This window comes from Crocodylus porosus, unplaced genomic scaffold, assembly GCF_001723895.1.
Source record: "Crocodylus porosus isolate Cpor-Errol unplaced genomic scaffold, CroPor_comp1, whole genome shotgun sequence".
Taxonomy (NCBI): domain Eukaryota; kingdom Metazoa; phylum Chordata; order Crocodylia; family Crocodylidae; genus Crocodylus; species Crocodylus porosus.
The window spans coordinates 91,209,022-91,233,856 of record NW_017728943.1 but is presented as its reverse complement, the minus strand read 5'-3'; the positions used below and the strand labels follow the sequence as shown (position 1 = coordinate 91,233,856).

Below are 24,835 nucleotides of genomic sequence, written 5' to 3'. Positions count from 1 at the left end.
AGAGATCTCACTGCTGCTATGCTTGAACAGTGCTGGGAATGTTCAAACCATGGCACAGATTCCCACTGAGACTTTGGACTGTTCACATGGGTCTCCCCAGGAATGTTAAAGGGCAGCAGGCATTCCACCTGCTGCCTGAACAGTCCTGGAGACAGCCTGGATTGTCCAAGCAGAGGTGCATCTTCCCACCCTTTGAACAACATGGGGACTCCCCAGTAATGTTCAAAAGACATTGGGAATTCTCTCATCCTAACCTTAACTCCCCTTCCATTCTTCTCAACTGTCTGCTCTGACAATGGGGAGCAGTGGATTTGGGGTAGCGCTTGGGGTTATAGGTCTGACAAGAGCTGGGGCTCTAGAATTGATATTACTGGCGTGGCAGCAAGGGCAAGGAGACCTCTTTCTCCTCCTGGAAACTAAGGAACCCAGACAGTTCCACCTGCCCTGTGTGCCTCTGTCTTCAGGAGATGCTGTGCAAAATTGAGCTGTGAAGGGCTGCAGTCCTCCCTAGTCAGGCTGTGCACCAGGTGCCCAGGGCACTTTTACCTGGTGGCAGTAACCCACTGTTGAGAACTACTGAGGTAGACTGAGGAAGCACCAACAGTGCTTCGCAACCGGGGATGCGGCCACATACAGAACAGTTGTGGAAGTGTGCCCTCACTTAAAAAAGATTGAGAAACACTTGTCTAAGGTTATCTATACAACTAGCCATAAGAAATACTGTATATGAACAAATGCCTGGTAATTACATTAACTCACTTTTGCTGTGCTACTACTTCAGATAATCAGGCATTGATATTTTAAAGGCATTCCTTTAAAACCAACCTTGCTATTTCTTCTCGATGAGCAGTCCAATCTCGAATGTAGTCTTCCTGTTCCTTTATCCTGTGCTTGAATGTATTGCTACTTTGCGTTGCTGTTCCAGTGCTCTGCAGTCGAGTGGTTTTCAGGGCTGGAGAAGTACGTAGACGGGTATGTTTAGGGGAATTACGGTTTGATCCAAATTCATCTTCTGAGGTGGAAGCATAATCTGTAGGAAAGCGCCTCCATCTTGAATTTACTAAATTAGTTTAATTATTAAAAAAAGAATTATTATTGTATCTTTTAAAAAAACAACAAATGTATGATTTTAGAAACACTATAACAAAACACCAAAACTGCTCAATATCAAGCCCCAAGTACCTCACAAAGGGTTTGTTTACTACATCTTAAAAAGAAAGCTAAAAAACTGTGTTAAAATCAAATACTGATTAATAAAATGTAAAAAAAAACAATGCTCTTTGTATAATGGGGAGTAGGGAAAAAAGATGCAAATGCCAAGAACCTTATATAACTCAAGCAAACTGCATTATAGAGCATGGGCCCAATTCATTAACACTTACTCAGATAGTTGGATTGAACTTTTTCTGCAAATTTTACCCAGAGGTCAGTTTTAAGGTTTTAAATATAACATACAAAAAAATTATAAAAGACATGTGAAGGAAGGGATAAGCTGCAAGGGCAACATGTAGTTGTACAAAAAATGCATAACTTCTACAGAACAAACTATGCATCACTTTGTAGTTCAATAGTCTGTTACAAAGGTTAGCGATACATCTACAGTATTAATCCTCAGAGCAGACAGACTTGTAGTCACACTGAAAACAATACATTTTTGTAGACAGAGTATCAGTGGACAACTGAAACTAAGCTCTTCCCCAACAATGACTCATTAATGGAAAGAAAATGGATCTCAGAAGAGTCATCCTTTACCCTTTTCTACACGATACAGGAATAGTGGTACAGGTAGAAAGATTTATTACTATATTATGCTGTACCTAACAAATCTTATTGGCACAGAGTCCCATAAACGGCAATTATTTCTTTGTTAATAGCTCTGAAAATAAGTTCTCTTGTACTAAAGATTAATTCATTTGTTAGTTTTAGAATAACCTAAATGTATGCATAGAATAACTTAATTAAAACTAGGAAGACCGTAGACGCTTCTTCTGAGGTTGGTTAGGCATATCGTGACCACGATATAGGTTCTCAGAAGCATGCAATTTTTTCTTGGCAATTTGTAAATAAAAAAAACATTAAATAAAATTAATTTAATTATGTAGAGGAGGGTGTCAAAGATAAGGCCTGTGTACTGGAGCCATTTCACCCACTCCATAGGGTTGCAAGAGGGACCAGAAATTCAGACCTGAGTCCTGCTACTGAATTCCCAACTATGGAGCCCTGCTGGGAACATGTATCAGCATAGAGGGGGAGAAGGGGACATCAGCAAACCCCTGCTCCATTGCTCTCCCCACAACTGCAGGCTGGATATGGTCCAAGAGCTTAGATGAGTTTGACACCCCCGATATAGAAAATATGAATAATATAAAAAATACAAGCAATAAATCTTGCCTTTTCCCTTTAATTGTTATTATTAATAAATCAAATTAAACATGAATCAATTGTGAATGTAGGTAGAATGTAGGTAAGCACAATATGAACTTTTAGTTAGAAACAGATATAGGCAGTGTCCTGGAATATTATGCTATGTAGAGTGTGACAATTGAGCATAAGCTTTTTCCCTTCCCTCATTTAAATATTGTTAAAATGAAAATGATTGATTTTTTTCAGGTTATTTAAACCAAGAATAGGTTTATATGCGTGCCTAATTCAAAACCCACAGACTTCAAATGGGCTTTAAATCATGTTCTACTTCTATTTCAAATGGACTTTAAATCATGTTTTAATACCTTAATCAAGAAAAAAGTTCTATTGATATAATAGCCACTTCTTACAAGATTCAAACTTGACTAAGGAAAACAGATCATAAGCAGAAAAAGCACTTCCCTCCACCAAAAGCATGCAAGTGACATGTGACTTTAAAATTTTATGAGTTGGGCCCAAAGTTTATCGACAATCTTTTTGGAAAAATAACTTAATTTTTAAATCAATTTTTGTCCTAATCCTAATTTAGGGAAAAATAGCAAAATCAACATAACTTGTTCTAAAAAAAATCCCACTTGAGAGAGATTATTTTTAGAACTAGCACTATACAATGAGCATATGCAATCAAATTAAAAACTAAAGATTGAATGAAAAGTGAAGTATCAGAAACAGATATGATTTCTAGTACTCTACCACTGTAAGTTTCAACAGCAGGATCTGGGTCTGGGAGAAGCTGGGATTTCTCTGTGTACGAAATAGTGTTTTATCATGTTAATTCTTAATGATAACATTCAGATTTGCAACATTTGCCTAATAAATATCTACTGATGAAATTTAGCATGAACTCCATATAGCATTCTATGGTCAATGAAAAATATTGTGAATTATAAATTCATTTAAAAATAAATTTCAAAGAGAACTGGCATCCAGATTATATTATATTATTAGCATGGCTATTTAGAGCCAAAAGCTGATATTTAAAGATCAAAAAGGCTTTAGGTTTCAAAATGATGTTGGGTTGAATGTTTTACAAGTTTCTTATATAAGTTTGGAAACATGGTTAGCTTACTGTAAAAATGGTGCAAGTCTCGTAGATCAAAAACAGTGAAGAGAAACTGAGCACGTAAGAAATACGTAGGGGTATGTCTGGGAGACCTCACGTCACCTTGCCTGGCTGGTATGACCTACTTATACCTAGGATTAAACTGCCAGGCTGGGGTTACAAAAACATCTTTCTCCAGGTTTGATTACGCTCTCTCTTCTCTTTTTGTTATTTGGCATAGTTCACTTCCTAGGCAAAATATACCTAGAATGGTTTTAACAAACTCCATGTCATTGCAGTTGCCCAAGGTATTAATGATACCTTGATCTCTCCTGCTCTTTTCCTGTGGCTCACTGTAATCTTTGAAGCTCTTGATCATTCTCAGTTTCTACGCTGTTACAGGACATCAGGGGTGTTTTGTGGCTGCCTGGGGCATCAACAAATCAAATCAAATGCCTTGAGATACTTAAATAAGCTGCTTCATTAGAAAGCTGAAATTATTTTGTTAACAAAGTGAATTTTGAAATTTCTGCAAACAACATTTTACTAGAGATAATATGTTTTAGGGCAAGTGTGTTGTACTTTTAATGATATACTTAATAATGTACTTGTAGAACAGCGTCTGATCATTTTGAAACAGCTTTACAAAAAAAAAAATAATGACACTTCCTAGTAACCTGCTGAAATGGGTAGTGATCGTCATCATTTCAATGAGAGGTAAATGGAAACATAAAACAACTAGACTCTTGTGTTTGTAAAGCAATTTACACTGTATAACTAATTACATCAAAGCAAACTTCCCTAACATGCACAGGCCTCTCACAGTAACAAACCTGGCTTCAACTGATTTGTTTATTGCTTTTTTGTGTGAGCGTTCTTTGGGCATTTTATACTTTCCTCAATTCAGGGTTTAGACTAGTAAAGTATTTAGCACAGGAACAATTTATACTGCTAATTTTCCAAACAATGGTGTCCTGAATATTTAACAGTCCTAATAGTCTTGTGGAAAACTAGAAGTTCATACTGTTTTAAGAAGGAAAAAATATCCTAATGGGATTTTATTGAAAACAGAAAAAGATGGTATGGTGAAACAAGAAATTTCTAGTTTGTATTCCTTTGATGGTCAACCTCCATATGAAAAATATTAGGTAATTAAATCAACCATATATATTAAAGCAAACAAATTGGCTCTATTTTGCCTCATCTGATGCAGCAGCCATTTGGTCTGTATACAAAAATCTCAGCTTCTGATGGAATCATCAGTAGTAAAGATGTACAATATAGAACACCAAGGTAGATAACGTGCTAGGGAAAAATGTTTACAAGCTTCATCTTCATTTTAAAATAACAGAGCATAAGGCTTGTGTGGGATTTCTGTTTTCTTTTACTTATTCATAATAAGAGTTTTTAAAGGAAACAATCAGATACAATTTCACATTTACAATGACTTCATGTTTCAGGGAACATTAAATTTCATAATTTTTCAAAGAATATATTTTCAGTTAGACTGAGATTAAACTATCATTTACTTCTCAAGGTAACAAATGTTAGTGGTCAGCATAACAGAAATAGGTATCTAGTATTCAATCTGCATATCAACAATGGCAGCAGAATCACAGAAAATTATGGTGGGAAGGGACCTCAGGATGTCACCTAGTCCAACCCCATGCTCAAAGCAGGACCATCCCCAACTATATCATCCCAGTCAAGGTTTTATCTAGCTTGCTCTTAAAAACCTCCAAGGATGGAGATTCCACAATCTCCACTGTTTCACTACTCTCCTCATGAGAAAGTTTTTCCTAATATCTAACCTAAACTCCTAAAGTGCCTTGATGCAATCTGAGACCATTGCTCCTTGTTCTTTCATCTGCCACCATTGAGAAAAGTCTAGCTCCATCTTCTTTGGAACTATCCTCCAAGTAGTTGAAGGCTGCCATTAAATTCCCCTTCAAGCTTCTATTCTCCAAACTAAGTAAGTCCAGCTCCCTGAACCTCTCATAGTTGTCAGGGGCTGGAAGAGACCTTACAGATCACTGGGTCTCCTCAGAAGTCATGTTCCCCAGCCCCCTAATTTTTGTTGCCCTACACTGGACTCTCTCCATTTTGTCCACATCCCTTCTGCAGCGGGGGGCCTAAAACTGGACACAGTACTCCAGATATGGCCTCACTAGTGCTGAATGGAGGGGGAAAAATCACGTCCCTTGATCTGCTGGCAATGCTCCTACTAATGGAGCCCAGCGTACTGTTAGCTTTCCTGGCAACACAGGCACATTGCTGGCTCATATTCATATTATAGTCCACTATAACCCCCAAGTCCTTTTCTTCATAGCTGCTGCTTTGCCAGTTGGTCCCCAGGCTGAACCCAGTAGTTTTACAGGAACACTTTATTTGCATAAAAAGTAGGTAAGCAACATAGAAATATTTCCAACAGGTGGGAGACAGGAAGTGGTAAAGTTGTCCTATTCAAAGTAGTGAATGCAAGGGAATCATTTTAGTGGAATAACATGTTTTCCACTTGGTGCTTTACAAAGAAGAGCCTGTACCCAAGTTAAATTAATGTAGCCGCAACAAAGCACTAGTTACCATGAATAAACTGGCTGATATATAAAATGACTTCAACATCAGCAGTCTTCTTGTGCCCGTTCAATATTCTGGCCATATGGAAACTACCGGCAGCTACCAAGGTCCTTCACTTGCCCTTACTTGCAGTGTCATGTCAATAATTTGTAAGACTGTCTTTAAGATGATAGGTTCAGGATTACTAACAGTAGCCTTTTTCCTACAGAAATAACAATCCTGACAGAAACAAGTGGAAGAAGTAGGGGCCTGTACCCTGTAAATACATATCCTGTTTTTCCAGCAAATCGTAGTTTGGAATCAGTAATGAAAGCTGCCCTAAACAGGGCTTCAGCCCTTGATAGTGAACTATATTTCAGTTAATATTAGCCATTAATTCTGTAATGTTTGGTTCAGTAGATTTTATATTTAGTAGTATGCATATTTTGCTATTCACTGCCTCATTTTGACTTTCTGGAAGCAGATCTTAAACTGTCGTGAATTTCAAGCAATTATTTCTGTTCCATGTTCTTTCTCCTAATAGCATCTGAACACCTCAGATACCACCTTTGGTAAGAGGTTTCCAATAAAAAAAACATAGGCCAAAGGAGCAAAGGATTCCTTGCAACTAACTTTAAACAACCCTTAAAAATAATAAAGAGCCTCTTAGAAGAGAAAGAATGCTTCAAATGAAGTTAATGCTTCATAATAAACTATACTCCTTTAAACATCTATAAAATAAAGACTACAAGAAAGCAAGCAAAATATCAGGTACTGAAAAAAAAAGACTGGATCCAAATCATGTCACATACCTGTTGGAGAATTATGGGCTGAGGTCAATGGCTTGGATTTTGAATCTGAAAGTCGAGAAATGCTATTAGCTCTAGTTCTAGCAGAAATTTTACTACTATCCGCTGGTGGTGTTAATCTTGCACCACTTCTAATGATGGCTTCTGGGGTACGAGATGAAGCAGTACTTCGAGTTATTGTTGCTTCAGAATCACTTCGTGCTGATAAAGAGCCAAGTCGAGTTCTGCGTGGTTGAGCAAGTAAATCTATTCTGGAAATATTTCTCCTTCCTGATGGAGGCTTTGATGTAGAACTTGTAGTGGATACTTCAGAAGCCACTGAAGCTTTATCAGCATCAGCAAGTTCACTATCTGAGGCTTCACCAAGCCGTGCTCTGCGCAAGAGAGAAGTCCTCGTGGGACGAGGCCTTGGAAGAGTGGTAGATTTACTAGACTGTCCAGTTGTAACAGGTGAAGTCTTTGATTTAACCGACTTCCCTTCCATTTTGGAATGTAGGAGTTCATCTGCAGAGGTAAAGGGAACCCTTCCATGTGATTTGCCAGAGTAAGTTTCCTGGTCAGATGACAAGATATCAGAAATGGCAGAATGAGGTACGCTAGATGTCTGGTCATCATCTGTTAAATCTACTGATGGTTGCCTTATTCTTCCACTGGAATGCACAAGTTTACGAGCATCTGCTCTTGAACCAGCATCTGAAGATCGGGTTTTAGTTTTCTTTTCTACCTTTTCTCTAGCATTTGTTGCAGAAGATTTTAAAATATCCTTGGAAGGAGACCCAGTGGAACATCTATCTTTATAGAGAGTAGTGAAGCTCTTTCGCTTTTGACTGGGCTTTCTTTCAGCATCACCAGTAACCAAACTAATTGTACTGGCTGTGTCTACATCAGACTCTGGTGAAATAGAATTGTCTCTATTATAGCTAGGAGTATCAGGACCTTCATCTGTTTTGTTTTCTTCACGCAACTTAGCTTCAAGAAAAGCCATTACTGCTTCTGTGTCTTTTAAAATGAGTGTCGTATCCAGACTAGAATCAGTATCCATAGAATCACTTCTCTCACGTATTCGGTTTGTGGATGCTGAAGGGGGAGCAGATCCAGTCTGTTTATTAATATGAGGGATAAGTTCTATAGGGATATTTGTGCTAGGCTTATCTATAGTAAAGCTGCCTTGTCTCACTAATGGTTTTGACGATTCCTTCTTCTCTCCTCCAAATCCTTTTGGAGTTTGACCTTTTATGATTTCCTCAGTTTTTCTTCTTTTCCCTTCACTTTGAGCCACCTTCACTTCTGCTTTACCAACACCGTGTCCTGGGGCCTTTTCATGATTATCCAAGCTTTTATGGGGAGTAGGAGCCTCCTCTCTACCTTTCTCATCCTGATTTGCAGTAGCTTTTGTGGAAAGTAGTTTAGCAGGTGTCCAATGTGCCTGCTCTTTTTGTTCCTGCTGTTGAATTTTAGCTAAAGCTTGTTTTACCACTGAAGTTTCCCTGGCAATTTCACCCTTGTCTTTACTGGAAGGACAACTGGTAGGGTGAGAAAATACCTTGTTGTCTCCACTAGCTTTTGGAGAGAGACCATTCATTGCTCTGCTTGACTTAGCCATGCTTCTGCTATCTGCATCATGTGGTATTTCTTTTTGGGATGTACGAGTTGGAGTTTCTTTCTCCTGAAGTTCTGTGTCCTGTTTTTCACCTATCTCTGATCTCTGAGATGTACCCTTTGCTCTTGGACTTTCAGCAGTTTTCTCCTCTTTTGGAAGCCGTGGAAGTGTTCTCCTCTTCCGCTCACCTTGGCTAGTCACAGATGTGGCTGAACCAGTGCTTTTAACTGAAATGCCAGATTCACTGATGTCTGTATCTAAAAATCAAAAAGGAAAAAGAATAAATCATCTAGAAAATCAGTACCTTAATAATTCCATTGCCAAAATTGTTTTTTAAGTCTTAAGTATACATAGGAGTTTATTAATACAGTACATTTTTGTAGTAAGTTATTGTACTAAGCCCTCGTGCAATATATTGGTGAATATAAATTACTATATTGTTTCACTGTAGTTTCAGTATTTACTCACAATGAAAGCCAAACTTAATTTTATAAAACATGTTATTAGCTACAAAAATGACATTTCAAGATATTAGAGAAAAGTATCTATTAAAAACTGTAGCACGTAGCAAAGCACTGACAAGAAAAAAACCAACATTACGCATTTGATTTGATGCACAGAATTAAAAGCTTTCACGAAGAAGCATATTTCCTAAAATTCAGTGTGTTGCATGGTTGGCAGAAGAAAAGAAGGATATACAGAGAGAGCACGTCAAGACTATAGAGAACCATCTTCTCTCCGTTTGTTCCTTATATCCTTATATAGGACTATAGTCTTTTAGTAAATAGGATATAATTGATGTGTCCGCTAAGGCCCGAGGAGGTTGATCCACGTGTTCAACTGTAACATAGTTCCAGGAAGAAGTACATACTTCTAAGGTTGGGTCACAGCTTTTTTCCTTCATCTCTCTCATTTATCAATCTCCAAAATGGGGTGAGTTAGCTCAAAAAGACCAACGCCTTGTTGCATACCATGGAGACAATTCAGTGCTTGAGTGTCCGGGGTATTGATGTTAATATTGCATTTCTTCCAATTGGCCTTGAAGATGTCATTGAATCTCTTCTTTTGCCCACATCTAAAGTAGTGACCTTTGGTGAATTGGGGGTATAGGACCTGTTTTTGGAGCTTATTGTCTTCATATCCCATTCATGTTGCACATGGGCTAGGGATTAAAAGTCTTTCAGGTGGAATTATCTGTTCAGGCCTTTGTACTCCTATACTAAAAGTATGGTAGTGGCAATGTAGGTCTAAAGGCCATTCAGTTTCTTTACCCGTCCACAATCCAATTTGTAACAAGACTCCTTAGCAACAGGAGAAAGAGGGCGAGTCATAAAATATACCGATGGAAAACCCGTATCTTGAAAAACTCCAGTTGCTATACAGATAAGGAGTTTTCCTTATTTCCTGGGCTTGTTCATATTGTTATTCCACTACTGGTGACCCAAACAGTAATCTAATACATGCAGGGGACAGTACAGAGCCTATTTAAAAACAGATAATAACCACAGATTTGCTAAAAAAAGAATACCACTATCCAAGAATAATAGTGGAATCTATGAATAAGAATCCATCAATGCATAAATGCTCTGAATGAAGAATATACCTGAAAGAGATCCTGTGCTCTGAACCCCGTGAAACAAAAGGTTTCACACTACTTGCTCCTGTCTGTCAAAGAATTCTTCCTAAGGATGACATGACACTGAAATAGTTTGGATTACAGAATTCTTCTAAATCTTGTGATACGTTTAAAAGCTCTGCTCAAACCATCTGCCAAAATACGCTGAAAACCCAAGAGAGAACTGCTTTGAGAAACAGCCAGTGCTGAATACTCCAATTCCATATCTAAATGACCTTCTGACATAGTGAAGATACCCAAACCCCTCCATGCCTGGTTATACTGTCAGTCAGTTTATGGTTAAAGAAACCTTACATCAGATGCAAGAATTCTATATGTGCCCTGTAAACTTCAGTACTCCAACACGTGTATGTAAAATGAGTGTCCCCTTGCAAGTCTATACGCCTAGTAGTACAAATATACCTCTCAATTCAAGCAATGCATCTTGTTAATATAAATGTGGTTGGAAGGATAGGTGAGGAAAGAACTCTTTGGCATACATTTTAGGCTTTTTTCCATAAGCCCAGTTAAGAGAATTTCTTCTGGAAGTGTGAGAAGCATGTTTGTGATGTGTCTGCTCATGGCACAAGCTGATTTTACCCTACCTTTCATACATAAATGACATACTGCACAATGGAAATGAAGGAGATCACACATTCTGTGATCCAATGATTTGACTGATTTTGTACAATTTGACTGAAGTGGACATTAGAAATGATTCTGAATCTGTATTAGTCTAATATGGTTACTGTGAATTCTATTTGTTATGCACAGATGTCGAAACAGACTTCAATTTTTTGGCCAATATAAGATATGAAAAGATTCCGTATGTGATGCAGAGCTTTATGCATGATTCTAAGATTTCCTTCTGAGGGAATCACGTAAATATGGATAAACTATTTATATCTGGTTAGCTCATATATGGAGCAACTACTGCCCAGATCTTGGTGAATATTCCTTTGGGCTGCTGAGAGACCAAAGGGTAACAATTTAAACTGCCAGTGGTTTGGACTCATGAGAAACCTCATGCCACTTGTGAACTGGATAAATGGAATTATAGAAACAGTCATCCGACAGGATGATAGCTATAACCTAACATTCTGGATCAAGAGATACTATTACAGAGGATAATGTGATCATAGAATTTCGGTTGGCAATTTAAAGTATTATGAGTTCAAAACAAGCTTCCATTCGCTCCATTTTCTGCATATAAGAAAATGAATTGAACAGAAACCTTTTCTTCTATAGCACCACAGGACCCCTTCTACGGACCCGAGAAATAGAAGCGAGTCCACTTCCTGTTATATAGGACAGGAAGGGGACTCCTGGGCCACTGAATCGAGTCCACTGCATTCACTGGAACTTATTCAAGAAATCCCCCCAAATCACTAAAACCTTCACATATAAAACTTTAAGGCTGAAACACAAAGAACGCAGGATAATATAGCAAAGGTGCAAAAAGGGGAGATGAAGGCATTGCCAATGCCAGGCAGGAAAGTAATTAGCTCAGAAGATCTTAGGAAAATGGATCAGGCCCCATGTTACAGAGGAAGGCAAAACCCTTTCCCAGCCCTTGTCAATCAGACATAGGAAGAAATTTGCTTCCTGATCCTTGAGAAGAGGAACAAGACCCTTTTCAGCCAGGAACTTCTGGGTTTTCTAAGAATTTACATACTAATTTATATCCCACCTTACCCAAAAGGTTCTGCAAGTTTACAAAAAACAAACATTCCACCTGAGAACTTCAATTCTCCCCATCACTCAAGCACTGCCTCCTTGTTCAACCCCCCACACAAGCAAACCATCCTGCCAAGTTCAAGCACACCTCCCAAATGCTACTTACATCTAAATACAAGAAACTTCTTCCCATCCAGAGTCCCCTTTTGCTCAGTGGTAGAATCCTTGTTGGCCACACAGGAAACCTGGGTATAATTCGCAGAAACTTATATAACTACAGCCATGGAGGCACCAAATGTCTCAACTCCATCTGGCCTTTGGATTCTGTCTCAATGGCTTAAAGCGGGGATGGAAGGTCTGGGCAACTTTCACTCCTCCATATTCCCACTTAGGCATATGTGCCAAAGATCTTGGTGACCTCTCAAACATACACCATGATCCAGAAGGACTAGCAGTTGCCAAACCATCTTCCCATCCGCTTCCACTCTCCTGTTTTATCTGGCTCAATTGGTAGACATATGGGGCCAGAAGACCACAAACCTCCAGCCTTAACGATGCATCCCAATACTTCAGAGTAAAGCCAACCCCTCCTTTTCTTCCCAGGAAGCAATCTAGAGGAGAAAAAAAAATCCGTCTTGGCCTCTAGGGACCACCAAAAGCCCTGAAGCAGAATATGACCATGCTTCTTGTTGCCGGAGGTTATTCAGAGTGGAGTAGGTGCAGAGTGAAACTGTAAGGAACAATCAGTTTAAATATTTTCTCTAGCCTAAAAGTTATTGATTCCCAGACTAATGACACCCTTCTCCCCTTTGCTTCAAAAAGGGAGAGACTATTTCTGAAGGAGATAAAGAAGAGACTAGATCCATAAGCTGCAGTTAATTTTGTTCCAATATGTCCATCCACACACATCACACTGGTAGGAAGTGGGGGCTCCAAAAATAAGGATACAAGACCATCATAATTCCTATGATGCTAGTTTCTAATGGATTAGATTTTCTTTCACATAACACATACAGAAGAAAGGGTATTTGGGAAATGAGCAGAGGAATTGTCTACACTGTGATCCTGAGGAATTAAGAGGATTATAGTTGTAAAGGTTGGAACAGGAGAACTGGGCTGTAGAACATGAGTAACAGCAATTTCAGGGAAAGATGGATATTGATGAGTACCTGAAAGTAAGGGAGATCCAAAACTGAAGGTTGTTCTGTATAGAACCGGAAGAGCACAGGACTGGGTCAGCAAGTCCAGTCCCCTGCTATCACAGGCAACCATGCAATAGGCATTTAGTCCAAAAAGTTTCACAGGAAAATTAAGCATCTTCATTATCAACACAAATGGAATTGCAACTCCCTGGCCTAAAGTTTGACATGTTGGACTTAATGTACTTGGTACTGTGATAGTAGTGAATGGTACTGAAGTGGCTGAAACCAGTGTTCAAGCATTCAGTGCTATGCTTGTAGCAGATGATGCAGTTTCAGTATCAGGCAATGACTTTAAAAGTTCTCTTTGAAAAAGATATGCATATGGCACCTTCAAAATACCTTAACCAAAAAAAAAAAAAAATCTAGTCTTTCCACTGTTGACAGGAATTACAAACTTTCAAGAGGAGGAATAATTAAATCCAAGATTTAAGATCTGCCATCCTAAAGTTCCAGTAGGAAAAACTTGCATAAAGGAAGAACACTACTAAGAGTGCCCCAACCATAACAATGATCAAAAAAGGCATTAGTTAACAGCTACACGAATATATATTTAGATCATATATGGTGATGTGGAGAGGGGGAGTTGGCATGTAAACATCAGAAGCACTCTGAAAGCTTCATAGGTGAGAAGGAAAGTGTTCATTTTGTATTATCTTTTCTTTCAGTAGTGTTCTTTTTCAGAAAAATGTACATGAAACAAAAATGGTCAATGTGATGAAGCAGGCCATAATGTAGTCCGTATACACTTTAAGATGGAATTGTAGGAGCCATTTACCTACTTGCCTCCTGTGGGACAAATTTAAGGGTTGATACAGCCAGCATCCAAGAGCCACTGTGACAATCTGCACTGTCTGTATACATCATACATGCAGAACCTTTTCAGCCTTTCAAGTGACTTTTAAATAGTCTCTCCTTCCCTACTGCCTGGGCTTCTGACAGAGTTGGATCGAATCATAATTGAAAAACCAACATGACACCCTGAGTACTCCTTATGCCCTTATGTAATGTTTCCAAACTTTACCTTAGCTCACTGGGCTTTAAAACAGACATCCATGGAGCCTTTATCCTTATATCCAATCCCTATTCCTTGTTTAATACCCCACTTTCTGAGACCCTAATGCCAGGATGGAGGAGAGAGGTTCCTGATGATGCAATTGCCTCACTTGCCTCCAACTGATTACTGATATGGCAATAAGAACAAATAACTGAAATCTCAATATGAAATTAATAAAAAGCTCAAAACACTTCAGAACTTGCTTCATTGTTTTATTAACTTAAGTTTTACAAATTTCCTTCACCTGCAGCCTCCCATTACACCATAGCCCCAACAGACTCACGTATCAGTGGGAGTAACAGCTTCTTTTTAGAAGAGATTGTTGGGAAAATATAATTTTCACTTTCTTCTATTGGTTTTGTTCCTGTGGATATGTAAATACCAATCTGTATCAATTAATTTTTAAACTGATAGGAAACTCCAGAAGAAAGCCTAGAGGTGCCAAATCCATGTACTGCTGCAAATATAGTCGCTGAACAAATATATAGTAGCTTGTAGTATGCTGAGTACTCAGGATTCCACCAGGAGAGAATTACATGTGCAGACCTGTCACTTGGAAAGTCTGTCCACAGAGAGACAGAGTGAGAAGCTAAAGGTACAGCAAACCCTGGAGCTGCAACATCTTCCAACATTCTTGGAAGAAAAATCTGCAGTTAGAACAAAGAGAGAAGACATATTTAGACATTTCTAAGACATATTAATAAAAAAGCTATAGTAAAATTAGAAGAAGTATTCATACTACTCACCATTTTTAGGAACAACCGTCTGAATACAATCCTTTGCAAATATGCTAGTTGCTGGTACTAGATCTTGTGGAATTCAATATCTCTAATGCTACTTCGTAGTTCTTTCAGATTAGGGAAGTTTTAACTTTGCATAGATGGTAGGAGTTTTAGTCAGGTGGTTTTGAAGTCACAAATGATCCTAAATTAACCCGGAAGGAAACACTTCTGGGACACTGCCCCTTCACCCCTGATAGTGTGAATACAGAAAGCTATGGATTCTTGATTCAAATCAATCCATACAAACTTAAAAGAATGTCTATATTTCTAACCTACCAATTTTTTTTTTTTTTTTTATAAATTTTAGACTTAGTTTTATTGTCATTATAAAGAAATACAAAAATAATATATAGCTGAGTAAAGTTTAAGAATTAACAGAATTTTGACTGACAGTTACCTATGACCTAGTTCATCTAATTCTGTCACCAAGACTTCCACCTCCTTTTCCCTTTCCATAAAAAAACTACAAAAGTAAGATGACAACAAGAACTACTTATAGTACCGTTTTCTAAAGGACCAGATGCAGATGGCTCCAACCTCAAGTCATCCTGGTCATGTCGTGTATGATTAGCAGCCAAACTAGCCCACTGTGATACCCATCGTTTATTTCCAGATGCAGTACAGCTTTCCTGCAGAAAGAAACCAAAACAGGAAAAGAAAAATCAGATATTGATTAAAGGTATTTGATAAAAAGGGATTAAACTAGCATATTAAAAATGTTGTTAATATTAATTTAGGTATTTTATGGGTAACAGGATGGTGCAGATATTGAAAGAACTTCAATACATTTTAGAGAATGTTAAAACAATACTCAACTCTGTTCTTTGGACTCTACCCAGAGGCACAATGGGCTAAGCAGTGATATCTGACTGCAATGAACTTTTAAACAGACACTATGTAAACAGAGAATATGCTTATGCAGAGATGTTGGGTGGAAAATTTCCCAGTGCTTTAGCTTTCTGTGGGAAATTTTCCATTTCTAAAAATTCATTGTTTCATAAAATTCATTAGTAACAATGAATGGATGCCAATCCAATATTAGGCCAGCTTGGCAGTTTCAAAGTTGTAATTAATGTTTTACAGGCGATTATCCCTAGGAAATGTGTGAGAAAGTACATATATGGTTTATTGATTTGTAAACAGGAGGGTAAATACACTCACATAATAATCCGAACCAAAAATCAAGGTATGAATTCACCTAATTGGCTGTACAGGTCAAATCAAAACCAAAGCTAAAATTCTTATTGAATTTCAGACTGCAAATGAAAGCAAAACTAAAACTGTGATTAATTTTTGTTTCGCTTTCAGCTCAGCAAACACACAGGGTAGCGTCTCATTTCTTTTCTTGAGTTGGGGAAATTGGAGGTGTTTGCATAAGATCTACGAGTTTCTTAATGCTTTTGGTCTGAAGTAGTCATAATAATGCCTAATCAGAAAAAAAACTAGTGTGGCATCATTATAGCAAAGTTCAAGCCCCTGAAGGAAGGAAGAAAGTTGGTAGATGTAAATATTGCAGGCAGGAGTATGCTAACACCACAACAACAATGAAGAAACATTTAATAACATGTAGAAACTGTCCTGAAAGAGTACAAGCCACATACAAAAAGCTAATACAATGAAGTAGTGGGACGACACCATCTGGAAAAAGTTTACTTCAAGAATCCTATGTAAGTAAACAAATGAATGTGTTAAACAGCACACAGTACAGACTACAATCTATATTGTTTTAAAACATTATTTTTAAAAGTTGTTAATGCAACTCTGGACTATTATTTATTTAATTATTTAACATATTTGTATCCTGCTTTTCTGCTTGCACTAAGCATCCAAAGTGGCTTAGGCTTAACAATATATATTTTTTAAATTACATAACAGATAAATAGTTAACCATTTCAACCCAGCAGAGCAGCTTAGTTCTTTGGCTAATGGCAGAGGCCAGACTATACTTCCCTTTGGCTCTGCAGTTCCGGGGCAACTGAGCAGCAGTGTTCTTTCTGGCAGGGAGGGGGAAAGCAAGCTCCCTGCTGCTTCTTCTTCTCCTTCAGATGGATGAGGCCAGACTAGAATAGGCTAAAATAAAAACTTTCCCTTGTTTGTTGCAGGAACTTGGTAACTCAAGTGATATAGCAGATTTTCAAAAAGTGGAAAATGAAAATGTTGACCTGCCAGGTGTGGGGGAAGCAGCAGCAAGATCCTCGCTTTCAAGATCACTGTCACCAGATATGCAATTCACCATGAGTAGCTGATCAAAACAGTAAAGCTTTTCATCAAGCTTTGTGAACAAAATGTCAAAAGAAAAATCAAGAAAAAGCAGATGAGACCTTAGCTCAGGCTATATTTGCAAGTGGTACGCCTCTTTCCATAACTGAAAATCAATACTGGAAGGAACACTACAAACTAATTTGCCCATCGTGTAAGTTACTGTCACGTTATCGATTATCACATTCTCTCTTAGATAAAAAGTATGACAAGAGTGCAAACAATGGTTATTCAAAGGATTTGTCAAACAGAATCACTGACTCTGACACCAAATGGATGGACTGATATACAGGGAAATCCTTTATTGAACATTATGTTAGCAATACCTGACCCAATATTCCTGAAAGCAATTGCTACCAAATCTTCTAGTCATACAGGTGAATACACAGCCAAATTACTGAGCGAAGAGATTGGAAGTGCAGGTCTCTCCAGGCTACAAGCCCTTGTAACTGATAATGCAAGTAACATGAGAGCTGCATGGCAAATATTAAAGGCAATGTATCCTCTTTTAATAGCACCTGGCTGTCTTGCTCACGGGTTGAATCTTCTGGCAAAGCACATAGTAAGTGTGAATACAATGAAGACTGCAAAGGGATTGTGAAGGTATTCAATAGTCATCATGGTACTAATCAGTCTTTGAAGAAATTACAGAAAGAGAAGCAGGGGAAGGAAGTTCACTTTTATTGCCAGGAGAAACTAGATGGGGTTCGACTAGAAACTAGATGGGGTTCGACAAAGTTTACATAGTTTGCTGTGCACAAAGAACTATTTGGAGTGTACTTTAATAGATGACGCAGTATCCCAGATTATTCCTGTGAAACATTCGGCAACAGATTCTCAACAACGATGTGTTCTGGGCTTGAGTTCAAGGAGCATTCAATTTGCTACTACCAGTTTCAGTGGCTATCAAGAAAGTTGAAGGAGATGCACACCAAGCCTTTCAAATATTCCAGAGATGTTCAGACAACTGAATAAAAATCTAATTGACCTTTTGCCTTATTCACCTCTATCCAAAAAGAAGTAGTAGTAGTAAAACAAACGTTTACTAAGCAATCTGAGTTTTGCTGTCAGACAGTTCATCAGGCAGCAAACCTTTTGGATCCTTAACACAGAGGTCAACAGTTATAAGATGATGAATTATTTACTGCTCTCAATACAATTATGGAAGTAGCTAAGAATGTTCCCAACATTGACAAAAAAGTGGTAATAACAGACATTACTGAGTACCGCGCAAAAGAAAAACTTTGGAACAAAGACATCGTTTGACAGGCAGCAGTGAATATGTCTCCTCTTACATGGTGGAAGGGATACTGTAACACCCAACTGTTGTCCAGGATTGGTTTAAGGATCCCAAGCATTCCACCAACAGCAGCTTCTTGTGAACTGAACTGGAAGGCTTTCAGTTCAATCAAGACAAAAAAAGGAACAGACTAATAAATGAAAGCACCGCTAAGCTTGTTTCTATTTCTCAAAATCTCTTGCTTCTGGAGAATCAGTCAGAAGCACAATTAAGGAAGAAGATGCAATGTGATGATAAGCTGCCCTTGCCCATAGACTCATTGGTAAAACCATCCTTTAGTGAAAGAGAATGTGGTTCAAGTAGTTTTGAACCAGATTTGCCTCAATCTGATTCTGAAATGGCACTAATAAGTAGTGCAAGTGATTCTACAAATAGTAACAGTGAAACTGGAGGTGCCACAGTGACCTCAATGTAAGACAGTTAAACTCTGTTAAGTAGATGAGTGGATAACTACGGTGTATCATACACAGTTCTGTGGGTGTGCTAAAATTAGTGTGTTAACAGTTTCCAGTGTCTTCATTTTTTTCCTTAAGTTTAAACAAACAATGTAAGGGAAGTACATGCTATTGTTTACATTTTACAAGTATTCCAATAAAAATAATTTATTTCTACATAAAGCTTTTAATTTGTTTGAATATAACATTTAAACCACATTAAGTGTGCTGTATTTAATTTTTTTCCTAATAAAATATTTCAGTTCAAATACTTGTGGCTATCGGGACATAAAATTACCATGGGGGTACTTTTTAGTCGGGTATACTAAATATAAGTCAAATAAACATGCTAAATCAGGTCATGCTCTATTTAGGGCATTGGAAAATTTTCTGAAAAACCCATATCTCTGTGCCTAGGTGAACCCAAGCTTTTACATTCCTTAAGTTAAAGAGAACTGTTGAAGGTAGATCGGCAAAAACCTTAACCAATAACAGATTTCAGGAAAACAAGGAAGTAGAGATTAGCTCAAAGGGCCTTTTTCTCTAGGAAAATGTTAAATCTGCCCTGACAGGAAGACTAGTATATAATGAATGAAATATTTGTAATGTTATAAGTATAATTTTCTGAAAATCAGGCTATTTGGAACAGAATTTCATAGTTAACATGAAGCAAGTTTAGATACTTGGCTGTATAAATTACAATTAAGCTCCTCTTTAAAGTCTTGTAATATAATTTAATGTATCAAGTGAAGGACTGAACTGTTTTTATCTTCGCCCAGAAAAGGAAGTTGAGGACCTCTTAATTCAGGTCCTCAAGTGAATTAAGACAGGAGTGCTTTTGAACCATTAGGGTTACCATCTTAAGGAATTAGTGACAAATTTCACACTTATGTTGGACATGGAAAGATCACAAAACACAAAAAAAATACAATACTCTCCTAGGCTGAAGCTATCTTTGAATAGCTTTTATTTACATTATGCATATCTCTAATCAACAACTGAACTTGCACACAGGTCATGGTTTTATGCTCCATGTGAATCATTTTTAAGCTTTACCTAGAAGAGATGTCTAAATAGGCCAATATAATGCTATTATTTAATTTACTACAGAGTAAAATCAATGTCTTTCTTTCTCTCTCACATGCACATACACAATTGGTCTTTTCACTTAGACTAGTCTTTACCATGATAGTTACAAAGGTTAAAAATGTACCTAAAATGTATCACAAAGTACAATTCTAATTAGGCTGCAGTGATAACCACAGATTGAGAGATAGAGACCAAGAGCAAGAGTGCATGCATCGTGCACACACGTGAGAAAAGGAGACTAAAACCAAGAGACTGAAACATCTCTACTGTTCACTCAATTTTCAGCAACTTCCATTAGAGTTCTGACTAAGGTGTAGGGTGGTGGTTATCTTGAGATTCTGGCATTTTTCCTCTTGGAGTTGAACTAAAAATCAATACATATAGACTAACAGACATTGAATAATAACAAATGTTGACAACTATTGCATGAGTTTCTACCTATGTAAAAGAAGCTGAAGGTTCTATATGTCAATAAAATTCCCAGGGTCATTTCTACTCTATATATCAACCATTTTAAATTCCAAATAATTAAAATGTGTGTGTAGACTACACATTTAGAAATGCATGCATTTTAAAAAACAAAATCACTAGCTCAATTATTTGACAAAATTTGAATTCAGGGTACTAGATTTCCCCTGTTCTGTGAATGACAAATGAGTGCAAAAACAGCCTACATCTCACTTATGAGACTATCCTATGAATATGGAAAGTAGGGAAAATATCAGCTTGATCTTTCATCTAAAACACTTGATTAACTTCAGCCATTTGAATTATTTTTTTAGAATTAAAATGTTACAAATGTCAATTCACCACAGAAAATTATGAGTTTTTTGTTTCAGTGAACTGTATGTATTGCTGAACGCAACAGAACATAAAAGAATACCAAGTTGCGTGTACTCCTCCAGCAGCTCGTATAACAGAAGTTATAGAATTGCTAATTGGAGAAATTTTGTAACACTTCTTTTTCTTTGGTTTATCCCAAAATGTATCTTCTCCATTCTCCTCTGTCCACCATCATTTATGCTTCAGCCAAAACACAGTGTAGAATTCCTGGTCTACCATAACCATTAACAGCTGGTGAAGAATTTGTAAAGACAGCTCTCTGTATTTAAGTTTATGCCATCTACACTTATGGAATTTGATTAGATTGTCTGTACTAGAAATTGCAACTTCAGTGTTTTGATGAACAGGGTATTATAGTCAGCTTCCAAACATTAAGTACAAAGGAACCTGGTAGTTTACTTTCAGAACACCCCCCCCCCAACAAACTCTACTGTTTAAGCCACATTCAGGGTTAAAATTGTCTTGTGAGCTGTGAAAGAAGTCACGTGAGACAACTTTGTTTCTTTTTAAGTTTTTGGAAACCTGTTATTATAAAAGAAAGGTTTCAGAAGAGTTTTATTTTCAACACTAATATATAGCACCAGTTGTATAGTGAGCTCCCGCAGCACCCTGAGCAAAGTGCTGACCATTGCAGAGCAGGGGCAAAGTGAGCAGGATTTGGGGGGTGGGGGGAAACTTACTTGCCCTGCTTTCTCCACACTCTAGTGGCAGCTACTGCTACAGGCACCCTCACCACCTTTCAGGGAGGCGCAGCTCCTCTGGGATGGGCTCCCTGGAGGCCACCCCAGTGCCTTCTTCACTCAACTCTCTCTCTTCCAGAAAAACAACTGCGTAAGGAGCTGCACCTCCCATGGCAAAAATCCCAGATGCTGGGGGAAGGCCATTCTGCTTAGCCACTCCTACCTCATATACTACTGGGCACAGGGCTGCCCAGCTTCTCAATAAAGCCTCCTGGGAGAAGCATTCAGGCAGCCCCTCCAAGTCAGCACCTGGGGCACATGCCCCACTTGCCTCCCCTAATTATGGATAGCATTACAGTTAAGTGAAACATACCCAACAGCACAAGTTTATAAAAGACACAAATTAAATACTAGTTAAAAATACTAAACTCCACCCCCATGCAAGTCATACCAAAAGCCTTTCAGAGACTTCCATCTCACCAAAGAGATATCTTTTAAGTAGCATACAAGATTTCATGAACATTTTCAAATCTTTCTGAGTTTCAGAAAGGAGAGGCTTAGATTGAAGACAGCAGCCTTTAAACCATCTATAGATTGACCCAGTTTTCTTTAGTCACTCCTTTCACACATATACAACCCTCATAATGAATGAGAGTACTAAGTAAATCCCTCACTGGGCACATGTACTCATGCATTAATGCACCATAACTACGTGGAATTAAGTTTAGTACTCGTAATAACAGGTACTAAATGCTCTGTAATCTGTGCTACTGTACAGTAGCACTGGCACATTTTTTATGTGACACTGATATGCAGTAGACTTATTCTACTGCACATTAGCATGGCTTTTGCTGTGCTATGCTAATGGGCAGTAAAATTAGTCTACTGCACTTCTAGCATCGCATGTAGATGCACCCGTTGTGACTTTTACCTCCAAATTCCACTTGGGAGCAGCATACCTTCAGAAAAAAAAATGATATGAACACCTGTAGTTTATTATAGATACTCAGTCATTTACCTCAGGTTTTAAAAAATACAAGGCTGAAAAGCTATTATGGAACACCAGAACATCTACAATCACTCTAGCACTGTGAACTCTAGAAAAGAGGAAAAAACACTTAAAAAATAAAGCAACTAAAAATAACTATCCATCTGAAAATCCTGAGTTTTAGTTTCTTTTGAGGTAGTGGAGTTGAATAAAAAATTTGCTCGGATACACATTATAAGAGTCAGTAAATCTAAGTGTAAATGATCAAAATAAATCCTGTAAAAAATGGCAATTCATCAGTTTTGGCTAAGACAGATACAATACACCAAATATTCATACTGAATGAATATAGCTAACTTATTCTAAGGTTTGCCTACATGCTTTTTTTTTAAAAAATGAGCACAAAAAGTAAACATCAGCATTCAAAGTGGCACAGGACCATAACATTACCAAAACTGTGATGTGAACCTGAATGCGCAGTATTAAACCTGGTTCCACTTGTAGCAGGAGAGAGAGAATTAGACAAGTAAAAGAGAACTACAGTAAAAGCTCTTATCTGGCATACCCTGGGAATGGGGGATGCCGGTTAATAAGATATTCTGGTTAATCAAATGTGCACAATGTGGTGCACTCCCCCGCGTCAGTGTGCTGGGGGACAGGGAGGGGGGCCCTGTGCAGGCTACTTTGCCCTGGGCTGTGGGCCGAAGAAGTGGCAAGAACTCTGCTTGCAGCGGCGGCGAAACCCGGAAGTGGTACTTCTGGTTTCACCTTTGCTGCGTCCCTCAAATGCCGGTTAATAGAGTTTTTCAGCTAATAAAGTGCCGGTTAACGCAGCTTTTGCTATGTATAGTTTAAAAAAAAAAGTGGATATAAACTTGAATGGTTATCCTAATGAAGTCAAGTAAAACATTAAAAACTGCCTAAAACAATCGCATTATCTGCTGAAAATTACAATGAAACTGCATATGGAAAAGATAAATCTTTACCTCCCAAGCTCAAAGTATTCAAAATAATCAAATGGATAAAGATTTATCTTGCTACTCATTCCACTCTTACCGCTCTAAATGTGAAACAACTTTCATGGTGACCTCTCGTAGTAAGTGGACTTTTTTGTAAAATAGTATTATTTTTTTTAACTGAATGACTGAAATAAATCTCTGCGCTCATGATTAACTTATTCAACAATTATTGTCTTAATCTATAAATAATTTAAGAAAAGAAATCAAAGTATACAAAGAAATAATCCAAGATTTTTATTTACTTGTCTGTGTTTTATGTCACCTCAGCATATGCCCACTCCCTCGATTTTGGCCAGAAGCACCAGGCTTTTGCAGAGCCAAAAAACAGTACCGTTAATCTCTTCAATGACTGGGGCAAATCTCAGTCCCTCATTTGGATGTATAGGTCATCTCTTTTTATGCATTTTTCAAAAATACTTTAAATGTATAGACCTAAGGCACGTTTACATGAGATGCTGACTACGCAAGTAGCACGTCACAGCATGGACAGTTCTAATACGCTACTGCACAGTATTATTAGGCTACTGTGCAGTAGCATCACCTAAAAGACATTTGCCAGTGCTACTACTCAGTAACTCCAGTTACTGCACATTTATTTAGTGCTTGCTAATACAAGTACTACATAAATTGCGCAGTAATGACTGCACAGTAGCATCTCACATAGAGCCCTATAGTCTAAAATTACCTTTCTACCCCAACATCCTTCCATGTAATTTGTTACTGCTGACACCACCTTGATCCTTCCAAATGCTCAGACTTAAAATCTCTGACAATATAACCCCCTTTTTTCTTTCTTTCTGCCTTCCAATCCTAGTCCTTGCCTCCTCAATACTCACTCAAATTCATTTCCCCACCTCCACCCACTTCCAGCAAGTTTCAGTTTAAATACTAATTTTTCAATACATTAACTGATACAACCCTCTCGCCAGTTGACCCAAAAAGGCATTAAATACAATTATTTCTCTATCTTGCTACTATGAACATGTTTCTTCCTGAATCTGAACTGACTTCACTTTTTCTTCCATATATTTCAGTCTTCTACTTTCAAAATTGTCAATAACTCCCTTTCAAACCCCATTCATCTTTTCTCTCTACATGTACACTCATCCTTCTTAGCATACTCAAATATCTCTTACAGCACATATTTGTCTCCTTTGCCTTCTGAAGACTTTGCACTTTCTTTCATATCTCCCCTTGTGTCTTAAAACAGCATGAGAAATTGAGAAGTGAGACACCACTATATCTCTTAAACTCAGCAAGCTTCATAGAATCATAGAAGTAGGGTCGGAAGGGACCTTGTAGATCTTCAAGTCCGACCCCCCTGCCTGGGCGGGGTAGTCATCAAGCCTCTTCTTAAAGATCCCCAGGGTAGGAACCAGCACCACTTCTCTAGGAAGTTGGTTCCAGCTCCTAGCCGCCCTAACTGTGAAGTAGTTCTTGCGGATGTCTGATCTAAATCTAC

The 24,835-nt window shown here is 38.0% G+C and overlaps 1 protein-coding gene across 10 annotated transcripts in view; it reads right to left on the bottom strand.

The window, feature by feature from the left end:
* CEP170 (centrosomal protein 170) overlaps positions 1-24,835 on the bottom strand; it is a 153,148-nt gene that overhangs the window by 30,417 nt on the left and 97,896 nt on the right. For 6 of the 10 annotated variants that reach the window (XM_019549783.1, XM_019549782.1, XM_019549784.1 and 3 more), the window contains 4 exons: positions 15,264-15,390; positions 6,835-8,688; positions 3,118-3,168; positions 826-1,060 (listed from right to left, as the gene is read on the bottom strand). In XM_019549783.1, the coding sequence (XP_019405328.1) occupies positions 826-1,060; positions 3,118-3,168; positions 6,835-8,688; positions 15,264-15,390 (2,267 nt within the window). The remainder of the gene's footprint in view (positions 1-825; positions 1,061-3,117; positions 3,169-6,834; positions 8,689-15,263; positions 15,391-24,835) is intronic. The other 4 variants (XM_019549785.1, XM_019549786.1, XM_019549788.1 and 1 more) reach the window with 3 other exon arrangements.